Source organism: Populus euphratica, unplaced genomic scaffold (assembly GCF_000495115.2).
Source record: "Populus euphratica unplaced genomic scaffold, PopEup_1.0 scaffold3.1, whole genome shotgun sequence".
Classification (NCBI taxonomy): domain Eukaryota; kingdom Viridiplantae; phylum Streptophyta; class Magnoliopsida; order Malpighiales; family Salicaceae; genus Populus; species Populus euphratica.
Window position 1 is genome coordinate 2335211 of NW_011499847.1, and position 23295 is coordinate 2358505.

At 34.2% G+C, this 23295-nt stretch overlaps 3 protein-coding genes and 1 pseudogene across 3 annotated transcripts; 1 reads left to right on the top strand and 3 right to left on the bottom strand.

Annotated features, from left to right (window-relative positions):
* Positions 1-1265: 1265 nt before the first annotated feature.
* On the bottom strand, positions 1266-3531 carry FBA1 (fructose-bisphosphate aldolase 1). Its single transcript, XM_011049093.1, has 6 exons — positions 3234-3531; positions 2727-2996; positions 2465-2574; positions 2282-2372; positions 1920-2189; positions 1266-1769 (listed from the first exon to the last, which is right to left on the bottom strand). Exons 1-6 carry the CDS (start codon positions 3402-3404, stop codon positions 1491-1493), a joined length of 1191 nt encoding a protein of 396 aa, XP_011047395.1. The 5' UTR covers positions 3405-3531; the 3' UTR covers positions 1266-1490.
* Positions 3532-4561: 1030 nt separating this feature from the next.
* On the bottom strand, positions 4562-6848 carry LOC105141757 (uncharacterized). Its single transcript, XM_011049106.1, has 2 exons — positions 6546-6848; positions 4562-5574 (listed from the first exon to the last, which is right to left on the bottom strand). The coding sequence occupies exon 2, from the start codon at positions 5570-5572 to the stop codon at positions 4823-4825; it is 750 nt and encodes a 249-aa protein (XP_011047408.1). The 5' UTR covers positions 5573-5574; positions 6546-6848; the 3' UTR covers positions 4562-4822.
* A 2509-nt stretch (positions 6849-9357) lies between these two features.
* On the bottom strand, positions 9358-13114 carry LOC105141764 (endoglucanase 24-like). Its single transcript, XM_011049112.1, has 4 exons — positions 12493-13114; positions 10680-10979; positions 10313-10474; positions 9358-10229 (listed from the first exon to the last, which is right to left on the bottom strand). The coding sequence occupies exons 1-4, from the start codon at positions 12910-12912 to the stop codon at positions 9621-9623; spliced, it is 1491 nt and encodes a 496-aa protein (XP_011047414.1). The 5' UTR covers positions 12913-13114; the 3' UTR covers positions 9358-9620.
* A 6699-nt stretch (positions 13115-19813) lies between these two features.
* On the top strand, positions 19814-20362 carry LOC105111137 (zinc finger protein GIS2-like; annotated as a pseudogene).
* The last annotated feature ends 2933 nt before the right edge of the window (positions 20363-23295 follow it).

Below are 23295 nucleotides of genomic sequence, written 5' to 3' on the forward strand. Positions count from 1 at the left end.
GTATTCCATCTAATTAAAAAATCTACTTGATTATATAGCACAATATATACTATACAATTTTACTTCTTCTAGGTTGAAACATTTGAAACTGAAAATATTAAGAAGCTCATTTGCTTGTTCTGCTCTCATCATTTGAGTTTTTTTATTGTAATAATAATAATATTATTAGTTATGGTCGAGATTTTGCTAAACAAAATAGTTTTTAATTCTCTACTTCTCAGGAAATAATTTAATAGCCGCACAAAAAGTAAAATACTTTCATTTAAACACGGCATGCATCAATGAAAAACATGATATCACATGGAAACATGATCATGCTTTAATTTAAAATTATAAAACAGAGAGAATAAATGAATAAATTGAAAAACATGACAAAAAACAATAGAAAGAAAAAATAAGGATTGAACATGGACTCAACGAAAAACCATCTATATACCTTCATTAAAAAAAAAAAAAAACTACCCATATTCCCAGATATCATGGTATATAACACCATCCAAATCTGATCAATTTCGAAACAGTTTGGGTTGGGTGATAAAAAACCGACCGCCCTGACCTGCTTTTTTGTTTTTTTAAACTTTGGTATCTAATTCTATTGGATCCTAACTAATCTGATTGAGTTTGATCAGTTCATTAAAAAATAAAGCTTTCCCTATAATAATATATTTTAATTACAAGATTTAAACTCAAAATTTTATTTGAAAAAATAAACCTCAACCCAGATGAACCAACCAGCATGGTTACCCGAACTGTTGTTATCCTACCCGAAATGAACCCTTGGAAATTTCGTGTATAAATAAATAAAATAATGTTCCGGTGGACGGGGGCTGGTGTAGGCGAGGGCAACAGCCTTGTAGCTGAAGATACTAGGAATGGAAGATTAACGGCGCCCCTCTCAGGAACTGCTCGAATAATTCTGATAGCCCTCTATCTTGTATTGGTGATCGATTTGTTACCTCCGTGTCATTTTTGTCACAGCCTTATATATGGCCCTTGTTAAAGCTTGCTGGGGCTTCTGTTTTAGTGGCTAAGGTTGTTGCTCTCCATGTCAGTAATTCCTGTAGCTTACAAATTGCAGGTCCCAGGAACGTTAGCTGACATAACGTTTCAGATTTTGGATTTGCCCAACATTTTGATTTCTTTTATGGTGATTACTGAGATCTTATTTAATTTACCCTGCCTGAGTGGTAGATTCTCCTCCTGGTCTGGAATTTTGAATGATTGTAAATGCATCAACTAGAGATGTATATTTGAACCAGGGCACATTTTAGGGGTTGAAGCTGCAAATAAAAGCATTTTAGTAGTCAATGCATCATACAAGTACACACTAATCTCACTGGCAAGAGGTTTATTATGTTACTAAAAGTACATGTAACAAAGAACAAAAAGAGTCTCCATGGCTATAAATCATTTGACACGTTGAGAGGAATTAGTATTGCAGTTGCTCCCTCGAATCTCCATCTTCTTCTATAGATTTCAATCACAACAGCTTAGTAGGAGTAGTTCTTGACGTACATTCCTTTCTTTGCTTCATCTGACTCTCCTTCACCAGTGTACTTGCCAAGCTGAGCGAGAGAGTTGGCCTTGGCACGGATGAGAAGTGCTTCCTGAGCTGCCTGAACGTTCTCTGGCCTGCCTCCCCATGTTTTCAAACAAGTGTTCTGGAGAGCTCTGGCATATGAGAATGACACGTGCCATGGGTTTGGAGATTGGTTCATTGCGTTGAGGTTCAGGGTTGCTTCGACCTCAGATTGCCCACCAGACAAAAACTGCTCAGAACAATAGTCCACAATCAGTACCTGTTTCTGCATTGCTAAGCAGCTCTCCTGCTAAAGCACCTTTAATTTTGACTAGGAGAGTGAATTTAACACTTTGCGAAAAAAATATGGTAAAACTGTAAAAGTTGAAAGGGAACTTGCCATGATTCCAGGGACGGCTGGAGGGATTCTCCTGTGGAGGAGCTTGAGGGTGTATTCAGCAACTTGGTCAGGGGTGGCCCTGTCCTTGCATTCAGCGCCAGGAGTGACCATACTAGGCTTGAGGAGGATACCCTCAAACATGACATTGTTCTCTGCCATGTAGTAGAAAACCTCAGCCCACACCTTCTGGGCTACTTCAAAAGTCCTCTCAATGCCATGCTCACCATCAAGTAAGATTTCTGGCTCGACAATAGGGACCAATCCGTTGTCCTACAAAATTCAAGTAACAAATTTTTTTCAATCAGAAACTAGAGATTAGAAACCACAGGTAACAACACAGAAATTTATTTGAGAAACTATACTTGAGAAATGGCAGCATAGCGGGCAAGACCCCAGGCAGCCTCCTTCACTGCCAAGGCAGATGGGCCGTTGGGAATGCTCACAACAGTGCGCCTGATCAATGAAGATAAGCATTTAGTTAACTAGTTACGTTGCAAAGTAATGGTTAGAATTTTGCGAAACATAGAGAACAGATTTATTAGTACCATTTGGCGAAACGAGCACCCTGCTGGTAGTAAGCAGCTGAGCGGGAGGCAAGTCCATCAAGACCTTGGCACCACGACTCGTCATTGGAACCAGCTAGAGGCACCAAACCCTGTTATTTTCATTGTTCAAACTGTACGTTACTACAATTTAGTTAAATAAACAATAAGGTGTCAATGACAAGAAGAAAGCACCACTTCAATTTCTATTAAATATTATAAATTCCAGAAAAATCGATGTTGGAAGACGTGTTTGGTGGGTTACCTTGTCGACTTTGATACCAGGAACAATCTTCTGCTCAACAAGAACATCAACCATCTTCTTGCCATCAGTTGTGGATTGGTAGAGAGTCTCCTCAAAAAGAATGGCACCAGAGACGTAATTGCCAAGACCAGGGACTGTCACAAGAAGGGTTCGGTATGCCTGGCGGTTAGCCTCAGTGTTCTCTAGCCCAATTGAGGCTAGACGTTTCCCACAGGTAGCATTGGACTCATCCATGGCCAAAATACCACGACCAGGAGATGCAATGGTTTTCTACAGTCAGAAACAAGAGCAGGCAAGTGCTGTTTCATCATCCATATAGCCAAAAAAATTGAATGGAGCATCTTATATCATGAAACTTCCAAGTTGGCAAAACAAAAGTACCATCAATTTCTTCTTGAAGCCTATGCCTTAAAATGTCGTGTAATAGAAAGCTATTGCATATCATGTTTTATGCGAGTATCTACTTTAACTTCAGTTGAAATAAGTGAAAGATGTAACATGACATACCGCGGTCTTGACAAGCTCATCAGCATAAGAACCAGCACGAACGGTAAGGGAAGAAGGGGTGGTGGAGCGGCACCGGACAATGGAGGCAGAAGGCAAGCGGAGGGTCTGACCCTTAACAAACTCAGACTTGTCAAGGACTGGTGATGACTTGAGAAGTGATGCTGAGGCCATTTTTCTTCTTCTTTTTTTTGCTGTTTTGCTGGGAGGAGACTAAACTGCTAGTGCAAGATAGAGCCTATAGTAATAATTTGTGTATCTTATCTCCTCTCTACCTTGTGCCTCTTCACCGCACATCCATGAACTTACATGAATTTATATTTGGCTCCCATGTTATCATAAGATGTCAAATTTGAGGCCGTCGTTCGTCGACAAATAACAATTCGCCATTTGGATGATAGAATGGTACACTTGGAATTTTGTATGCGTGGTTGAAATAGATGATTTTATCCCTGCCTCGTAAATAAATGAGATTATGGGGTCATAAAGCTGGGATTTTTTTCTCTCGTCTATGTCAAGAAGATCAGACAAATGCATCCCATTCCCTACGTTACAGAGTCCAAATCAGTTTTCTGGAGAGTAAATATGAGGTTCTGATCTCTCTTGTTTTGTTTTTTTGCTTCATTTGATTAACGGCCATTGATTATTTGCCAGACTTGATGTTCTATGAAACCCATCTCAACGGTAGACAGCTTGCCATATCAACTTTTTTTGTGATGCGCTCTAGAGTTTCCATGCCCAGTAGACGTCAATGGGTCTACATACCCTTGGATAGTTTCATTTGAATGACCCACTTAAAATAAGCATGGATTCATGGCAGATGAACCAAATTGCCAATGATCTGTGGTTAAAAGAACCCCACTGTAGCTTTACACAAATTAGAACCTTAATTCTCAATTCCTCGCCCCAACCGGGTCATTGGGGAAACCGATGGTTCTGAATACCGGTTGCAGAAGCCCGTAGAATGAGAATTGAGAATCTCGTGGGTAGGTACAGAATTCAATTGCACGTGAAATCTCAGTCATGGAAGGCTCCTGTCAAATTCTTTGGAAGGTATTAGATGAGAGAAGGTAAATTGGAGTCTTTAGCTTTTGCAGGAATGGTTGAACAGTCAGGCCTTCTTCCATCGTTTTACATGCCACCTATTCTGTATATCCCTTTTTACCGTCTCTCTCTTTTCTAACATTTGATTCAGACAAATTTTAGTAATTAGCTTTGATTCAAATTGGATAACACGAGCAAATTAACTGAATTTAAAACACATGCGAAAAATTGACTGTTGAACACAAGCACAAGTGCAAACTATAGGGTTAAGCCGTTGCATCCAAGTAAGAACAAGAAAGGTGTTGCCTTGTGCATCATGATCATCAGAACTAAATATAACATCTTTAATGTACAAGTCAGTATTTTGGAGACATCACCTCGAATTAAGGTTGACATGTCCAAGATTCTTACGGTTGAATGTGCTCTGTAGAACATAATTGTCTAATGGACAATAAATACTCCTTCCATCACAATTAAAAGCAGTTGTCAGAAACCGGAAACGTACACCAAAATCAAAGCTATAATATGTACAAAGTTTGAAAGTGGAATCAAGAGTGTTGATCCAAAGATAGTTCTGCAATGCCATTAATCACGGAATCAAGTGACTTCTCTTTCAAATCTTTCAACACCCCTGAATCATCAGATGGTGGTGTGGAGTGAACGGGATTTTCAGAGAGGGCCTTGTTCAACTGTTTAACAAGTTCATCTTCCTCATCTGGAATGCCCAAATCCCAAACCTTAAAGATATCCTCAGTTGATGGCTCCGTATCATATGCTGAAAAGGCCATGTCAAGTCCTGAACCATCTGGCAGACTCATTTTTGAGTCATCATCTTCCTTGTAATTAGGTGAAAAGGCATGTTTGAGAGAAGTTTCTGAGAAATCTCCCTGAAAAAGCTGTGATGATGAAACATCAGTCTCCTCGTTGATTGGAAAACCTTTGCTTTTCATTTCTAGTTCTTTATTAATTGTAGCAACCTCATTGTCAATTACTACAGATGACTGTAAATTTACTGCTTCATCGGAAGGAAGCATCAGAACATCAGCTGCTCTAGGTAAATCATCAGTTCCAGGTTCAGAAGAATCGTGTGATTCTGGCTGCAGACTAAGAATTTCTAACAAGACATCTTTCAGAGAACTCCAGTCACCATCTGAAATTTCATCATCTTTAACAAGGCAAGAATCAGCCCAAGCTACATCTTCAGGTGAAAGTGCATCTCCATTCTTATTAGACTCCAACGAATCAACAAGAACAGAAGAAATGGAGCCTTCTACCATCTCATTATCACCAGCATTCATGGCTAAAGATATGTAGAAAACAACATCAATAGACAAGATAAAAGTCAGGTTAATGCGGAACCACAAAATCCAAAGAGAAGGCGTTGAATTGATGGTCTAACAAAGACATGCAAATTACATATTGTTCTAAGGAGGCCCGCAGGGTGGTATTGCCCTGACACAATTATCTAATTAAAGAATGATTCCATAACAGTTCAAATTCGACATCCAGTCTATGAGAGGCAGAAAAACTTGTATCCTTTTCTAGTAATGATACGCATATCCTTCAAATGAAATCGACTTTTTCCAAAAATATAGACATGCTAAAATTTGAGAGAAACATATGTCCTAAAAAAGCGGCAAAATGAGGGAACTTTCTAATTTCGTTCTCCTACTGCAATCCATGGCAGCCACGCCAATGCCCAACTCCCAACAGCTGTTTGATAACGAAAAAACTCACGGAAATCAACAGATGCAGCAATATAACGGTGTTGCAGCTTTACCATACGTATGCTAATCATAACATTCCCACAAGAAATCCATGAAAAATCATCGGACAATCACCAGGATTATCATTCAACCCATCTGGTTAATAGAGAACACAACAGTATGCATTTAAACAAAAGAAGACACAATTAAAACGGTTGGTTGATGCTCTAGTATGATCTTGAGACAGTTTGTGCTCAGTCCAAGGTAACAGAGCTCTGAATTTTCAAAATAACAGACAATAAATGCATCATAAAGAAATCGTTACAATTAGGGTTGAATAATTCAAAGAACACATGAAAATTAGTTGAATTTCTAACAAGCTAGAATGAACTTCTAACACGGTTACTAACTAATCTTAACAATGAAATTCGGTGGCTCTCAGCATATGAAGTAGAAATCCACAAGAAGTTTCCGACGCAACAATTTTGAAGTAAAAGCCGAACAGTGATGGATGTCTAACACATCAAAGAGACACAAGAAGAGAGAAAGTGTATGTGAAACGTACTGTTTCGAAGACAGGAACCCTGGTTGTTAGCTGATAAAATTTGCAATTGTGATCGGAGTTTTTGAGGGGAGGAGGAGGAGAGTGAGGGGTGTTGCAACGGCTATGCCGTGTCGTTTGGTTTTCTGGTTTGGTTACAGCTTACAAGCTGGTTCACAAAGTATTTCTGGACCGAGTATCTTTCAGCCCACTAACAAAACCGTCTGTTTAATTTGGCCGACGCACTAAAACTCTTGCCCTACTTCTGAGCGTCCACGCGTCGACGTTTTGACACCTCCCATGCGGGCCATTTCCTCATGCAAAGCGTCGTCATGAGTCTGATGACCCGCGAAAAAAATCTCCAGTTACTCGGACGTCACACTGGTACCCCGAACTCATGAGGGGCGTCAGCAGCATGTTTTAAGAAAAAATTGTTGTGAATATTTGTTAAAGTATTTTTTATTTAAAAATATATTAATAATATTTTTTATTTTAAAAAAAATATTTTTAAAATTATTGTATTAAAATAATTTAAAAATATAAAAAATATATTAATTTAAAAATATTTTTAAAACACAACACCAAATATATTTTTCTCATCTTTGCAGCCATGATGATCAAGACTTGGTGGCAATTTAGGGGAAGATATAGATCCTGTGATTTGGAGCAGTGTTTAGAATTAATATATGGTTATTTTAAAATATAAAACAATACAAAGTAAAAATAAATGAAATAATATTTAAAAAAAATTGATGCATGATTGTGTTTGATAATGATTTAAAAAAATAAAGTGATTATTTTAATATTATATTTAGTTATAATGTAATGAAATAATAAAATATGAGAAAATATATTTTATTTGTTAAACTTATGTATTTAAAAAAATAATTAGATATTATTTTTTTATTTTAGTTTATACTTTATTTAATATGGCTTGGATTAGTCGAGGTTAAGAAAAAATAATGGAAGATGAAAAAACTCAAATTGATCAAAGATCAAGATAAAACATGGATCAAAATCCATTGAATTTTATTAAAATATTTTTTCAGGTTAAAATAAAGTTGATTTGGCATATCACGAGTCAAAAAAACTAGCTCATATCCACATATAGATAAAAATAATTATTATTATAATTTTAAAATTTAACTTATAAGTCAACCCATGAAAAGATTTGAGTTACGAGTCAAAAGAGTTGTTTTTAATTAACTTATTTTTATATCAAAATAAGACTATTTTAATTCTTATTTTTTTAAAAAAATAGATAAACTCGAGTTAACTCTCCTAACCTGTAACCTAGATCTTAATTCAGGTGAGTCGAGTTTTTTAAATTATAATAATTATTATTTTTATTTATATATTGACCCTCTTAATTTGTAACTTGAGTATTGTTCTAAATTGACTTTTAAATTAAATTTTAAAATTATAATAATAACTATTTTTATTTATATTAATTTAGATCAGATATGAACCTAAATCCATATCAAATCTCATATCAAGTTAAAAATTATGATAATCATTATAAATAAATATAACATCTCTTCTTAAAACAACTTAACCATCAATAGAAATTACTTTTGTTGGAGGGCTTGAGCCCGAGTCTCTTGGATGAGGATTGAGTATCCTGCCCAAGTAAACTACAACGGAATTTTAAATGAATTAGTCGTGAATGAACTTAATATGGCCATGTCGACTTGAATGTTGATTAAATACTTGATGAATACGAGGCACTTGAATTTCAATCGGACACTTGGATGTTCACTTACAATTTAAAACTCAACCTCCATCCAGGAAAGTACCTCCATCTAAGAAAGTATTTCAATTCATTGAGTTTGAGCAAATTGAACAGCAACAAAAAAGAAAATGAAAAAAGAGTTCACTGTGATGGCTTGCTCGAGGAGATTTTATGGATCCATGTTACCGCAACCTGTGAAACCAGTAAATACGGTAGACGGGGACCCAAATGACAGGTGCTCGGCCAATAAATGAGCTTTGATATTGTTTGGTGATCCATAAAATTAATGGATAACCGTTCGGAAAAGAGGAACTCGTTGGCCCACTAGACTCTGTAATAAGCCCGTGATGCAGTGTATGGTAACGTGATTAAAATTATGGTTTTTTAAAAATTATTTTAATGTAATATATTTATATTTTAATATATTTTTAAATAAAAAATATTAACTACAACTCATATCATTTCGACCCGAAGTAGTGGTCAGTGTCTTACCCTTTCTTGATATGATCTTAATCGATGGACGTCAGGCCATCTGGCCCATTTTGCTTTCTCTGGGAAACATGTCTCGCCCCCTCAAAGTCACGCCACGCGTTTTAATCAACAAAATAACAAAAAACCTGAAGTGATTGAAAGAAACTTCTCGATTGGTGCATTTTTTTCCGAATGTTGTTATCGTGGATTTAAATTTAATAAGTTAGAAAAAATAAAAATAAAAAGGTTCGTCACAGGCATGAAAATGGTAATTGAACAAAAGCTATCCAAGGGCGGAATTAAATTTTTACAAGCAGGAATCGGTAAAAGGGTGCCCTATGTCATCGCATGCCTTTAATTGATTGTAACCAACCTTTTATTCTTCGAGTTGATGTAAATATCAACGTAGACTTAGATTTTTTTGAACAATTTTAGTTTTTATAATGGCTTGTTATAGTAATAAAAATTTAATAATTTTTCTATTTCTGGCCTCCAAGTTTGAATCCAGGGAGACAGGAAACCTTTTTGACCATCAATCAAATCTCTAAAGATTAATTGATCAGAAGCTTGACCGCGGAATTTATACATGTTCATGTAGATAATTCAAAATGAAATGAGAAAAACAATGCAAGATTAGGCAAGTAGTAAGAAGTTGAAAATTTGATTTGCTTTTCTCAGATCAATTGTAGCCACAATGGGATCTTGCATCTCGAGATCATCTTCCCATCCTTTTACTTTCTAGAGATTCTCAACGAGCTTCTTGTGATCCAATGTCTAAAATTCGGCAACTAACAAGCCTCTACACTCTCGCTGCTTTCGCCAAGATGAGAGACATTCTTCCTACTCTCAAACGCCAACAAGCATTGGCTTATGTACCGAGTTGAGCCTCGTCTGTCTCAACTAAAATTGGGATTTGCTGCAAAATAAGCGAGCACGCCAACAAATGGCGCATTAATATAAGTCGTTGGCTCGGACTTTCTAAAATCATCTCGATTATCATCATACGAATCATCTTGACTAGGTCCACCCACAATGGCCCCAACATGAACATTAGGGTTAGGATTTGATGAATTAAAGTAGACTGAACCCTCTTTGCAAGCTATAAATTCAGGGTGATCCTTAACCGACGGCAACGACGAGCCACGGTGGTGAATCCGTTGAGGATAATGATCACTATATCCGACCATATAAGATAACCCCATAGGGTTATCCCCTAAAATGTAATCAACTTGCCTCTTCGCTTGTTGACGAAGCGAATATGGGCCGACATTTACATTTCCACAAGTGACCGCTTGAGATGTTCGTTCGAGGTAATTTGCATAAGCAACTAGCAAGAACGAAATTGTTGTTGCATGCTGCAGGTTGCTCCCTCCTGGCTTGTAGATGAGGCCACCAGGACTGTATTCTATGTGCGAGGATGATGATTCAGGTATAAGCGTGCACATGAAGCTATCGGCCGATGCTTTGTACGATTGCAGAGAGTACATGTTTCCTTCTAGAACTTCCTACAGCACAATAATTAAAACAATATCAAGTCTCAATGGCAAACTGATGTGCATCAGGGAGCTTGGTCAAATCTCCCGCTAACCTTGGAGACAAGAACATTAAGACCAGCATGTTTGTTGTCCCAGCCAAACTCATTAATGTTGTCATCAGCACCAAGGGTCTTGCCATTATTTTGCAAGTAACTAAGGAAAGTGTCATCAGAAGATGCCCTTCTAAGCCAGGCTGCTCCCCATAGCAACTCATCCTGATGAAACCAGACAAAATAGAATATGATCAGGCTGGATTTATTAATTTAATAAATCCTTTATCCAAGGTCCAAACTACGTGCAATAGATCCTAGGAGACAAAAACATGTGAACAAAGCCTAGTCTGCATCCTTACAATGGAAGGGAAAAAGAAGAAGCTTGTAGATAGCATACTGCTAATTAATCAAAGCGGTGTCTGCTTACTTGATAACCATCAAAATCACAATAGAACGGGCATGCACCATCTCTTATATAGGAGTTGTCACTGTAAGCTCCTCTATAACTATCAGCAAATTTGAAGGCCTTAATGGCATTTCTTAACAATGTTTCTGCATAACCCGGGTCCGACGATCGAAATGCCATAGACGAGGCCGCCAGAGCTGCCGCAGTTTCACCGGCAACATCAGATGCCGGGTTTGGTGCATCCACGGCATAGACAGTCCTAGGAGTATCCATGTCTTCCGGTCTTTCCCAACAATTATGGTCTGCGTGTGGATCTCCCACCTATAGAATAAAAATATAGTACTAATTTAACAACCAAATCAAATTATTATGATCAAAATAAAAAAATCAACCAATATATAATTATGTTTCGGATTATAATTAATTAGTAGTATGGGCTTAATTGTCCTTAAAACTAATGGTAGATCAAACGTCCTGTCAAGGAAAGTGAAGTCACATACAGTGGCGGAGGAGGCTAGATTCTCATCTCCAAACAACATCCATCCATGAACATAAACATGACGGGCCCAATTTCTCGAACCATACAAGTCACGGACCTTTTACGAACAAAAGTTGTTCTGTCATGCATCGTTGCAGTGCCGATGAGGGCACTGGTCTACTCCTATACACTTCAAATTATCACGAATTAATTATAAAGTGTACAATTTAACTAATTATTTTTTGTATTTATATTTTAAAAGTTACGAAGTTCATAAACTTTAGAATTATTAAAAATTTATATAATTATTAATTATTAATTTTATAAAATTAATCAAAAAATACACAGGTTAACCCAAACAGTAATATTAATAAAAAAAATATATATATCATAAATCCATGAATGTTTCGGTATAGTAGTCTCTACTTTTCTTAGGGTCTTTGTTAAAAAGGGAAATTATAGTGGGTTGGCTACTGAAAATATGAGCTGACATTTCTCTTCATAAATGATAGGGCGGCAAAGTCTATTTCACCATAAATGGGCGGTGTAGATTTCTTTATCCACTATCAATGGAAGGATGTCGTGTGGCTAAAGAGTGAAAATAATATGTTATCCTTTTCATTAACAATGGGTAACAGAATAAGAAATTCAAGACAAAGGCAACCTTTCATATACTATATTAAAAATAAATTTTAAAAATTAAAAATTAAAAAAAAACCCTATATAATATCAAAAACTCTTAGTTAACTTCTTAACCATATACTTGGATTTATCAACTTAGCCAAACCCAAATCATAAAGTGTCAAGCACGCACACCAATGCAATACACGCAGGTGAAATCTTAGAGAGTGTTTATGGATGTAATTATAATTATTTTTTAAAATAATTTTCAAGGCAATACATGCAGATGAAATCTTAGAGAGTGTTTATGGATATAATTATAATTATTTTTTAAAGTGATTTTTATTTTAAAATATATTAAAATAATATTTTTTATTTTTAAAAATTTATTTTTTATATTACCGTGTTAAAAAAAATTATCCTCAGTACTAAACAAAAATAAAGTCAAGCTTGATACTTCAGCAGGTTATAGGCTTGTGGGGGCCAAAAAGGCAAATACAGAACAACCCGTGGACTGCGCTTTAATGCTTTACATAATTTGGCCACATTACTCTCATTTCTTCACTTACTCCTGATTACTGCAACCACACCCCAACCAACTCACACACCCCTCCTCCCCAAACCATCCCCACCCCCACCCCCAATCCAAAAATTACGAAACCACCCCTCTAGCATTACCCAAAAAATAAAGAAAGGAGAGAGAGAGAGCTATAGTGGATGCCACTTGTGACTTACCTGAACAAAAATCCGGTTAGGCTGAGAAACTGTCTTGAGCAGATAATCAGTGGCCCAGCGAATGGCGACTAAGCTATTTCTCAATTCATTTGGAGGCATTAAATCTCCAAATTCAATCACACTCCAAGACAACATTGTAGTTGTAAATGCCATGGGGAAGCCAAACTTGACATTATCCCCAGCATCATAGTAGCCACCGGTCAGTTCTGTGTTGTATGTCCATCCATCACTTAGCCCTGAGTTAGCACGCCAAGTTACACGCTGGTCTTGTGGCAAATAGCCTGACCTTTGACCCTCGAAGAAAAGAATGGATTTTGATAATGCTTCCTGGTACTCATGGTAGCTTGACTGAGACAAGGGTAGTTGGGTGAGTAGTGTGGAGAGAAGAAGAAAGTAAAGGATGGGGGGGAGGTTATTCATGGTGGTAGAGGCGGGTTTTGGTGCTGGTTGCCTGTAAAAGTATATATAGGTGTTTTGGGCTGTTGCCTTTGTGGTGCTCGGGTTAAGGTTCTAGTTTGCTTTTATAGATTTAATGGTGCATTTGGTCCTTTTTTTATCAATTTATCTTATTTTGATCCTTTTGTTTCATTTGTTACGATGTCATCCCCTACCTCTAGAGATGTGAAGCGGGTCTTGTCGTTCAAATTCGGTTTATGTTTACAGTGGCATTTACAGAACTTTGTGCGTTTGTCGCTATGAAGGTTTTTTATTTAAAAATATAATAAAATAATTAAATTTAATCTTTTTATTATTAATATTAGCATATTTAAATTATCAAAAAAATATTTTAATATTTTTTATACTAAATATACTTTTAAAAATATCAAAAAAATTTAACAATACTCTTAAATACACTCGGAACTTATAAAGATGAACTATATGATGAGTAGATCATATTTTAGCTAATTTTCATTATTTTTGCAATAGAAATGTGTTTTTTTTTTAATAAATAATGTATAAATACAAATAACTCAGCTAGTGCATATATTATTAATTAATTATGTATGTGTATGTATGTACACACATACATACATACATACATGTATCATTAATTATTTACCTTTTATTTACAAATTGAGTTAAATTACAATAAAATAACTAAATCCCAGCTGATTTAGATTTTTCTCATGGAATTATTAAGACAAGAAAAAATATTTTCCATAAGAATAATGTTATATACCCGAACACAACCTGTCTAGACAGTATTGTGTCTATCCATATTATTTATGGTGTAACTAATTATAAATGTCATTGATTGAAATGTATTAAATGATATCAATAGACTCGTCACTCATGTTACATCTATATCTTATTTTCTATTTTATAATCAAACCGGTCTTTTTCATTAATAATTCTGTTAAATCTCACAATTATACTCATTTTTTCTTAAGAACTTGACTGCATGTAACGGCCCAATTTAACATCGTCGTTGACGGAAGGATCGATTGATGACAGAATAAAGAGTAAGAGAATGTCATTGGCATAAATATAAGTAGAGGGATCAAGATCAGACAATATTAAGAATAAAGGGACCGAACACACCAAAAACCCGCTAGATTAAAGGGAGGTGCTGTCACGGGAGAAGGGGATGGGGAGTGTACAAGCGCCGACACTGACGAGGACGAGTCGTGTCCGTTTGCTTCACATGTACACGGCAGTGTGAGGGCGTAGTGCATGGACAAAAATAATTCCGGTGGCTTCTTCTTCCTCTTTTTTTTTTTTAATGCCATGGCGTCTATAATAATTAAAAAGGTGACTACGAAAATGAAGTACATGGATTGATCTGTACTTTCAGCGAATGGGAAGTTGAGGGCACTCTCAGTTGCAGCAGTCAAGAAAGTGAAGAAAGGCTTTAGAAAAAATTAGTTTCTTTTTTTATTATTACCATTGGTCTATCAATCAATTAATTTATATGTATTTTAATTAATTTTATAAGTTTTAAAATTAATAATTATTTAAACTTTTAATAATTTTAAAATTTATAAAACTCAAACTAATAATTTCTAAAAAATAAATTTAAAATTTAATCAATTAAACTTTACTTCTCAGTATTAAAAAAAAAAGAGTTTATTAAATGTCTAGCCCATTGCACTTTTTTTTTTTTTTAACATGGATGTTCGAATTAATTTGCACGTATCATAACTAATTTCACAGGCCCTAAAGTTAACGAACAGCCCATTACACTCGTGCATCTAGAGTTCCATGTCCTTAAGCCATCGACGCTGGTCTTCTTGAATGTTGACTCAGATGGGGTGTGATGAAACGAGGATGGTAATGAAGTTTCGTAAACTAGTCTACTGTTTTCTTTTTTTGGTCAAACTATGGATTGTAATCAAAATGGGAGTGGATAAAAAAAAACTCAAAACTTTAAAAAATGTGATACAGGAATATAGTTTGAGGTTGATAAATTAGCCTCCCCATAACTGATTAATCAGTGGCGTGTTCCCCCCGAATTGGAAATTGAAAGGAGATGGCAATTTTGACTTCGAGATAAAGAGACCAAATATAGACACTATTTGTCATCATAGTAACTTTTGCTTTTTATCGAACCACGTAGAAAAATCCATTTTGTTTTCAGGACTAAAACTTCACGCATGGCTGCTTTAAGACTTTGTTTTCGTGGAAACTAGAATAATTTGGTTTTTTTTATGGATACATGTTTTATTTATTTATTTATTTTACATGTAAAAATCATACATGTTTTTCAAGAGATGTTTTATTTTGGTATTTTGATAGTTTTTGTTTGTCTCCTAGAAAAACTATTTGGTTGGTTATATAATTTTTATTTTTTATATTGAGCCCTACACATGATTGTTTTTCAAATTTTAATTGCATAAAAATTAAAATAAGATTATTTTTATCCATTAATAGTACTTTTTATTTATTTTACATCCATAAATTTATTTTACAGCAGATTTAACATGACACAACATGCATTTTTTTTTAAAAATACAACAAAAAATATATTTTTAAAATCACAACTATAAAAATTATCATAACATCAAACACATACTAAATCTATAAACAATGGCTGGTTTTTAAAAACAAAAAACTTAAATCTTTTTAACTATAACAACAAAAACTACTACAAAAACAAACAAACATACATGATTGGCATTTGCTCGTGTGCACACGCACGCAAGCCCGGGAGAGATCAGAGAATTGGTAGTGTCGATTGGAAGTAAAGTGTTGATTCGAGAGGGTTAAAGTAACCTTGGAGGCCAAAGATTCGGAGCATGTTGAAAACGGGAAGGAGGCCTTGTCTGTATTACCCAGATTCTTATCCCCTTGTCACGGGCTACTAGGAGACGGTGCTTGTGTCGAGTGGTATTTTGCGTCTCTTTTCGTTTCTCTCAAATTAAAAACAGGTGCATTTTTTATTGGAAAAGTAAATTATACCAGATTCAAAGCAGAGAAGACAAGACGACGGCTTGGCTTGTAACCTGAGTGTGATTGGTTTAACTGATGTGGTGCTGAAAAGATAAGGATTGAAAACAAAAAGAAAAAGAAATGAGAGGAAGTTGATATCAGCAAGTTTTTGTAACAGTGCTAACAGTGCTGGGGTTGTTATGAAAGCTTGGTTATTTAGTAATTATTTTGAAATAAAATAATTTTTGTTTGAAACTAAATCAAAATAATATATATTTTATTTTTTACAATTTATTTTTAATATCAAAATTAAAAATTTTAAAAATATTATTTAAACAAGGTATCATTAATTCAACACTCAAAACGACTAATGTGCATGATAGTCACGGAAAGTCATCAAATCATCTATGATTTTAAGAATATTTTTAGAATCGTGAGTAACACGGTTGAAATTATATTTTTTTTTAAAAAATTAATATAATAATTTTAAAAATAATTTTAAAAAATAAAAAAATAATTTTAATATATTTTTAAATAAAAAAATACTTTAACCTATTATCATTATCACAATTTCAAATACGTAATGTTCCAGGAATGGTCGGGGTCTAAGCTAAACCTTGATTGCTTTGAACCGATGTCCTAAATTTAATCAGCCTTTGCCCTGTCTCGTCAGCCATTACATTGACACAGCTTTCTTCCTCTAACTGTATTGGCTAAAGTTAGGCGGATACTTTGATGTCAGTGTAACTTTTTTGGTTGGGGTGGGAGATAATTTAGTGGAAACTTTGTCATTAATTTACCAAAATTCTTTCGGGACAAGCGACTACATTGCCAGCTGTACAAAAATCAACCAATCATTCATGAAAGAAAATAATATTGTAATTAATTTTAATGAGTCTCCCTCGAATTTAATTAGATTAACTAAATTGTAAGTCAATACAGTAAAATAAATCAAAATAAAACCGAACTTAATCACCAAGTCAGCAGCCGGTCCAACCACCACTCATCCTAGTAATTTATTTTCCTTTTGTTTTTTTGTTTCCTGTCGTGTGATCACAGAATTCAGTAAGAAGCACTGTATACTGCATGATAGCCAACTAAACCTTTTCAGACTAATTACATTTTTGTTATTAATTTTTTTAATATATTGATATTAATATTTTTATAATAAAAAATATTTTAAAAATAACTATAAACAGTCAATAATCAATAATTGGGTCAGGGATACCCAAATCCTTGAGAATTTGAAGGGCTACAAATCTGGAACTGGCAACTGAAACAACTGCCTTCATGAATAAGCAATGCTTTCTTTCTTTCACTGTACCCGTACAAGTAAAAGGGTTAGTTTATAATATTTTAGTAATTCTACCTAAGCCTTTTCCGTGCAATGGGTGCCCTTTGTCACAGTTAAATTCTTTTTCAGGGACATAACTTTGCCCGTCACAAGAAAGAAATCGCTTGCCTAAGCTTGCAAGTAGCTGGCTCGTTTTGCCTTTTTGGCTTTACGTGTCTGTTCTCTCGCTCTCTTTATGTTATTTCAGAATATATTTAGAATTATAATAGTGGTTGTATTTTAAAATATTTTTATTAAAAAATATTTTTTTAATATTAATATATTAAAATAATTTTAAAATATAAAAAATAATAATTCATGGACTGCAGCTACCCAGTTCTCTTGAAGTATAACACTATTTTTAATTTAAAAACGGGAATCTGAAAAATACACAAGTAATTGAATAATCCACCACTAAAGAAATGTATTGAAATAATAACATGAAAAGTCAACAAGTAAGCTGTAACTAATAAATATTTAGTGCACGAGAGATACAGATATAAAGAAGAGAGATAAACATAAGAGATAGAATTTTAAAAATAATTTTTTAATAGGACAGACGATTTTTATCATTTCTTATTGGGATCGGATATGATTTTTTTTTTTTTTGCATCTGTTTATTATCTTATAAACCATAGATATCCGGTTGTTATAATTTAAATATCATATTTTTTTTTTTCTTAAACTAGCAACGGCCGAGCTAACATATCTAGGGCTTACTCACTTAAATTCAACTGTCATTATAACTAAAGTGATCATTAATTTGTTGGGCTGGATCAAAGTACATGGCTGGGCTCTATTAGGCAATGATCAGTGGGCCTCGAAACCAATTCGCAACCTTTTCTAAATCAAGAGACATTAAAAGCAAAACCGTTTTATCCTTTTATTTGGAAAAAAACACTAAAGGGAAGTAGAAATTCGCGCGTGTGTGTATTACTATTTATTACAATAGTGTAAGTATAAAATTGTTTTATAATTATTATTATTTGTACAACTTAAAAAATATTACTTTAAATTTTTTCATATTTTATCTTTTATGAGATTAGTATCGGTTTCATGACCAGATTCATCAATTTTAAAGATTAACATGGATTTATTTTTTTATTTTTTTCTAAATTAATTTATTTTAATTTTACTATTTAACATTTAATTTATTTATTTGAAATTTATCTTTCTAACTTCTTTTTTATTAGATTGTGATCATGTGCCAATAATTATAGAATTTGCGGATTAAATTAATTTAATTAAGATTTTTTTTTGTTGCTATAGGGTTAACTTTAAGTTTAGGACTAGAGTCATCAATTTTAAAAGTTAATGTGGTGAATATTTTGAATTTTTTTAAATATTAAATTATTTTAATTTCATTCTTTAATATTTGAATTATTGAAAATTAGTTTTTATATTTGTTTTTCGTTTTCTTTTTATTAGAATATCTCGAACATTTTTTTAAAAATTTCTTTTTCCAGGAGTATTTTTTCCTATTAAATTTTATTTTTATTTATTTATTCATATCTTTTGTCATTTGATAAGTTTTTAAATTGATATTTTCTTTATGATTTTATCCTTTAAAATTAAATTAATTGTAAATTAAGTTTATTAACTAAACCTGATTTAAAAATTTCATAATTCACATTGTCACAAGGTTTGGGTCCTAACCTGACTTGTCTTATATTTTTTTGTTACTTTTTAAATTTTTATTATTTTTTCATTTAAAATTCAATTTTTCAATGATTGAACTTCATGATATTATTCAATTTGTTTTTGAACGTGTTCACCTTGATATCACGACCGAGTCAAAGATTTTGCATTTTGATATAGCGTGTTCAACTTGATATAACGATCGAGTCAAATATTTTGCATTTTGATATAGATAGACTCGAATTGAGTCTTTTCGAAGATTTTAAATTATATTTTTTTGTTAATTTTTATCCTTCCACATTTTATTTTTTTAGATATTGAACTTCACCTTTTTCCCTTTTGTTTTTCTTTTTGTGAACTTATTATGTTTTTATTTGATTTTTGTTAAGAATTGGTGTTTGAATTTTTTTTCCTGTGTTTTTTTCTATGAAATTTGTTCAATCTTATGTTCATAGTTGTAAAGTTTTTGAGTTAACCTGATTTAAATGGAGTTTTTTTTTTAAAAAAAAAAATTGCCCTATAATTGAGTTGTTTTATAACTTGGTTTGACTTAGATCAACTTTTTTTAATTTTTTTATGTCAATTTTTTTTTGTTTGTTTACTTATTGTTATTGTATTTTTTTAACTATATTATTTAAATTATTAATTTAACACGAGTTACAAATTATTTTTTTCTTAAAAAAATTTTATGTTGGATATTTTTTTTGGTCTGTCCTATGGCGGATCGTGGCTATAAATCTAATCTTTCTACCAATACTGGATGATAGCCTGGGATTTAAAATAAACTATGTCCTTGTCTGGTCAAAATATTGTGTCCTGGTAAATATCTAAGTACGGTATATGTTTCAGCCATTCCTGAAGTGTTGTCATGGTATTGCAAATGCATCAGTGTTCTGGTATTTCCAGTTTCAACTTTAATTTCCCTTACAAACCCAATTGACCTTCCAATTACTACTAAGCTGACTAAGTCCATGCACGAAAATGTCTGGCAGTCATATTGCTTCAGAATGCACCACAAAATCTTTATGTTGGAGCTGTTGGGAACCTGGGCATACGGCAAGCAACTGTCCAAATGAGGGAATCTGCCACACTTGTGAAAAGGCTTTTCATCGAACTAAAGAGTGCACAGCTCCACCCACGCCACCTGGGGACTTGAGGTTATGCAACAACTGCTATAAGCAGGGTCATATTGCAGCTGACTGTACGAATGACAAAGCATGCAACAACTGTAGGAAAACTGGCCACCTAGCACGGGAGGGCCTCAATGAGCCTATTTGCAACATGTGCAATGTTGTTGGGCATGTGGCCATGGGGTTCTCTCAAAATCAAACATGCTTGGAGATCTGGAGGTCTGCGCAGCAGTGGTTACCGTGACATAGTATGCAGGAGCTGCCACCAGTATGGACATATGAGCAGGGATTGCATGGCCCTTTGATGATCTGTCACAACCGCCGTGGCCGAGCAAACTGGGCAATTGAATGCCTTTCTGGAAGGATGATGGACCGCTATCCTCAGAGGCTCTGCCATTGAATGATGATCGAGCGTTGGCTATATTTCTACTTGAGGGAGGTTGCTCAATTAGTTAATAGATTTTTTATTGAATGTCGAAACAAGGCTTGAGGAGTCATTTGAAACTCAATTTGATAGGCAATGATTTGATGATATTTCCTGTGGAGCATTTATTTTATAATAGTCACTATAATTTTGTGTTACATTTGCTTTAGTTTGCAATGGAGGATTTTATTAAGCAGTGTGCTAATTGTGTTTCCTGATGGCGAGGCGAGCTGTGACATCTGCGAAATATTTGCTTGAGTTCTTACCATGAACTCATCTGGAAACCTTGCCTAACTTGATACAAGCTTCATTCCATCCCTAACTTGATGCTTCACCAATGTTTTTACCTTGCCTTCCACTTATTTCAATGGGAGGGGAAAGATTACTGATACAACCCTTCGTAGAGGGGAATTTTTTTGTTTTTTTCAATAGAAGGTACAAGCAAAAACTTTTACTATCTGAGGGTAAAGGGGATTTTGAATTCAATCCCTTCCCTCCTTAAAACTCCAATTTGGCGTTTTGGAGTTTTTTAATTGGTAGAGGCAAACGTGCGTTTCTATGTCCTTCTTCCTTAAACTCTATATGATTATCTCTTCATTAAACCGGGTTTTCTTATATTTGTTTAGGATGAGTGCAAGCGTCTGCGTCAGGGTTCAGGATACATTTTCTTCTTCTTCTTTTGAAAAAAAAAAATAAAGAACCGTAAGATATGTGCATTTTTTGGCATGACGAAGGTTTGGAGTGTTGGGAATTCCGACCAGTGATGTATTGATAAGGTTTGGAGGGGTCAACAATTTCAATAAATCAATTGGTATAGCATGTAATTCTCACCTCCTTTGGCTTGTTGCATCCCAACTTTTGGAGCAACAAAAGTTTTTATAGTTTTCTATGGAAGGGGCTTTTCTCATTACAATCTTTGGTTATGTTGACCAACAAATAAATGTGTCAGCCACATTAGTGACCGACTCTCCCTATAAAATGCTACTTTAAATAAAGCATGAGAATACCTGGTATTAAACATGTCTTCTAACCACCGAGTCTCAAGCATTTGATTAGTATATGTTTCCTTCTAAAACATGGAATCTCCCCCTAGGTACTATATGATTTAAAACTTTCTGGGATTCATTTTGTTCCAGATAGAAATATTGTATATGGTCCCATGCCATGTGATGATGGGACCATCACATTAATTTTTAAGAGATAGTATGAATGTCTCTTGGTATTAAAATTAATGTAGTTCGGGTACTGTAGTGGTAGAATTAAAAAAAAAACACAAGAGAGGAGAAGAAAACTAAGAGAGAAAAGGAGGCAGCAGAGCCGCCTGTGTTTTTTTTTCGATTTCTAACTCATTCATCATTGGATCGAGTTAAGATTTTGACAGCAGCTTCTAGACACATTACTCTTCATTCTGGACGGTTGGATCGAAGATTGGTGGTGTGGAAGCTGGCCGTTTTGACAGAAAACAAGGCTGTTAGTATTGTGAGTTTTTTTCAAATAATTCTCCTTTAATCTTGTTGTAATTCGAGAATAAGTTGTTCTTGATAATATATATGTTGTATCTCTTGGTTGAATCTGAGGAAGAATGACTGTGAACCCGGTATTTGTTGATAATGAAAGTTTTTAGATTAACTACAGTCTCGTGGTTTTTCCCGCATTGGGTTTTCCACGTTAAAAATCTTGGTGTTGATTTTGTGATTATTTTCATTATATTTGGTCATTGTTTAATTTTGATTTTACTGCACAAAGAGGGAAAGAATTGAGACTTGTGAATTGTATTTCGCTGAATTGATTCGAGTAAATTGGTGTCCGGTTGTTCCTAGTTTTCCCAACAAAGTAGTATCAGAACACTAGTTGTGTAGATTGAATTTCTTGTGCAGTTAAAATGGAAAAGGAAGATTCGAGCACGATAAAACTTACTTCCTCAAATTATTTTTTATGAAAAACAATGATAGAGGATCACTTATATTACAATGATTTGGCTTTGCCGATTGAATGTAAAAGAATAAAGCCTAATGATATAGATAATGCAAAATAAAATAGACTAAATAGAAAGACTACTGCTAATGTTTGAAAATGAGTATCTTCTAAGTACACACTTTCAATAAATCACTTGTGCAGTTAAAATGAAAAAGAAAGATTTTAGCACAATAAAACTTACTTCCTCAAATTATTTTCTATGAAAAACAATGATGGAGGATCACTTATATTGCAATGATTTGGCTTTACCGATTGAATGTAAATCAATTAAGCCTGATGATATAGATGATGCAAAATGAAATATACTAAATAGAAAAGCTACTGCTAATATTAGAAAATGAGTATCTTCTAGGTACACAATTTCAATAAATCAACTGGTATAGCATGTAATTCCCACCTCTTTTGGCTTGTTGCATTCCAACTTAGATGATCTCACCTCCTTTGGCTTGTTGCATCCCAACTTTTGGAGCAACAAAAGTTTTTATAGTTTTCTATGGAAGGGGCTTTTCTCATTACAATCTTTGGTTATGTTGACCAACAAATAAATGTGTCAGCCACATTAGTGCCCGACTCTCCCTATAAAATGCTACTTTAAATAAAGCATGAGAATACCTGGTATTAAACATGTCTTCTAACCACCGAGTCTCAAGCATTTGATTAGTATATGTTTCCTTCTAAAACATGGAATCTCCCCCTAGGTATTATATGATTTGTATCTTTCTGGGATTCATTTTGTTCCAGATAGAAATATTGTATATGGTCCCATGCCATGTGATGATGGGACCATCACATTAATTTTTAAGAGATAGTATGAATGTCTCTTGGTATTAAAATTAATGTAGTTCGGGTACTGTAGTGGTAGAATTAAAAAAAAAACACAAGAGAGGAGAAGAAAACTAAGAGAGAAAAGGAGGCAGCAGAGCCGCCTGTGG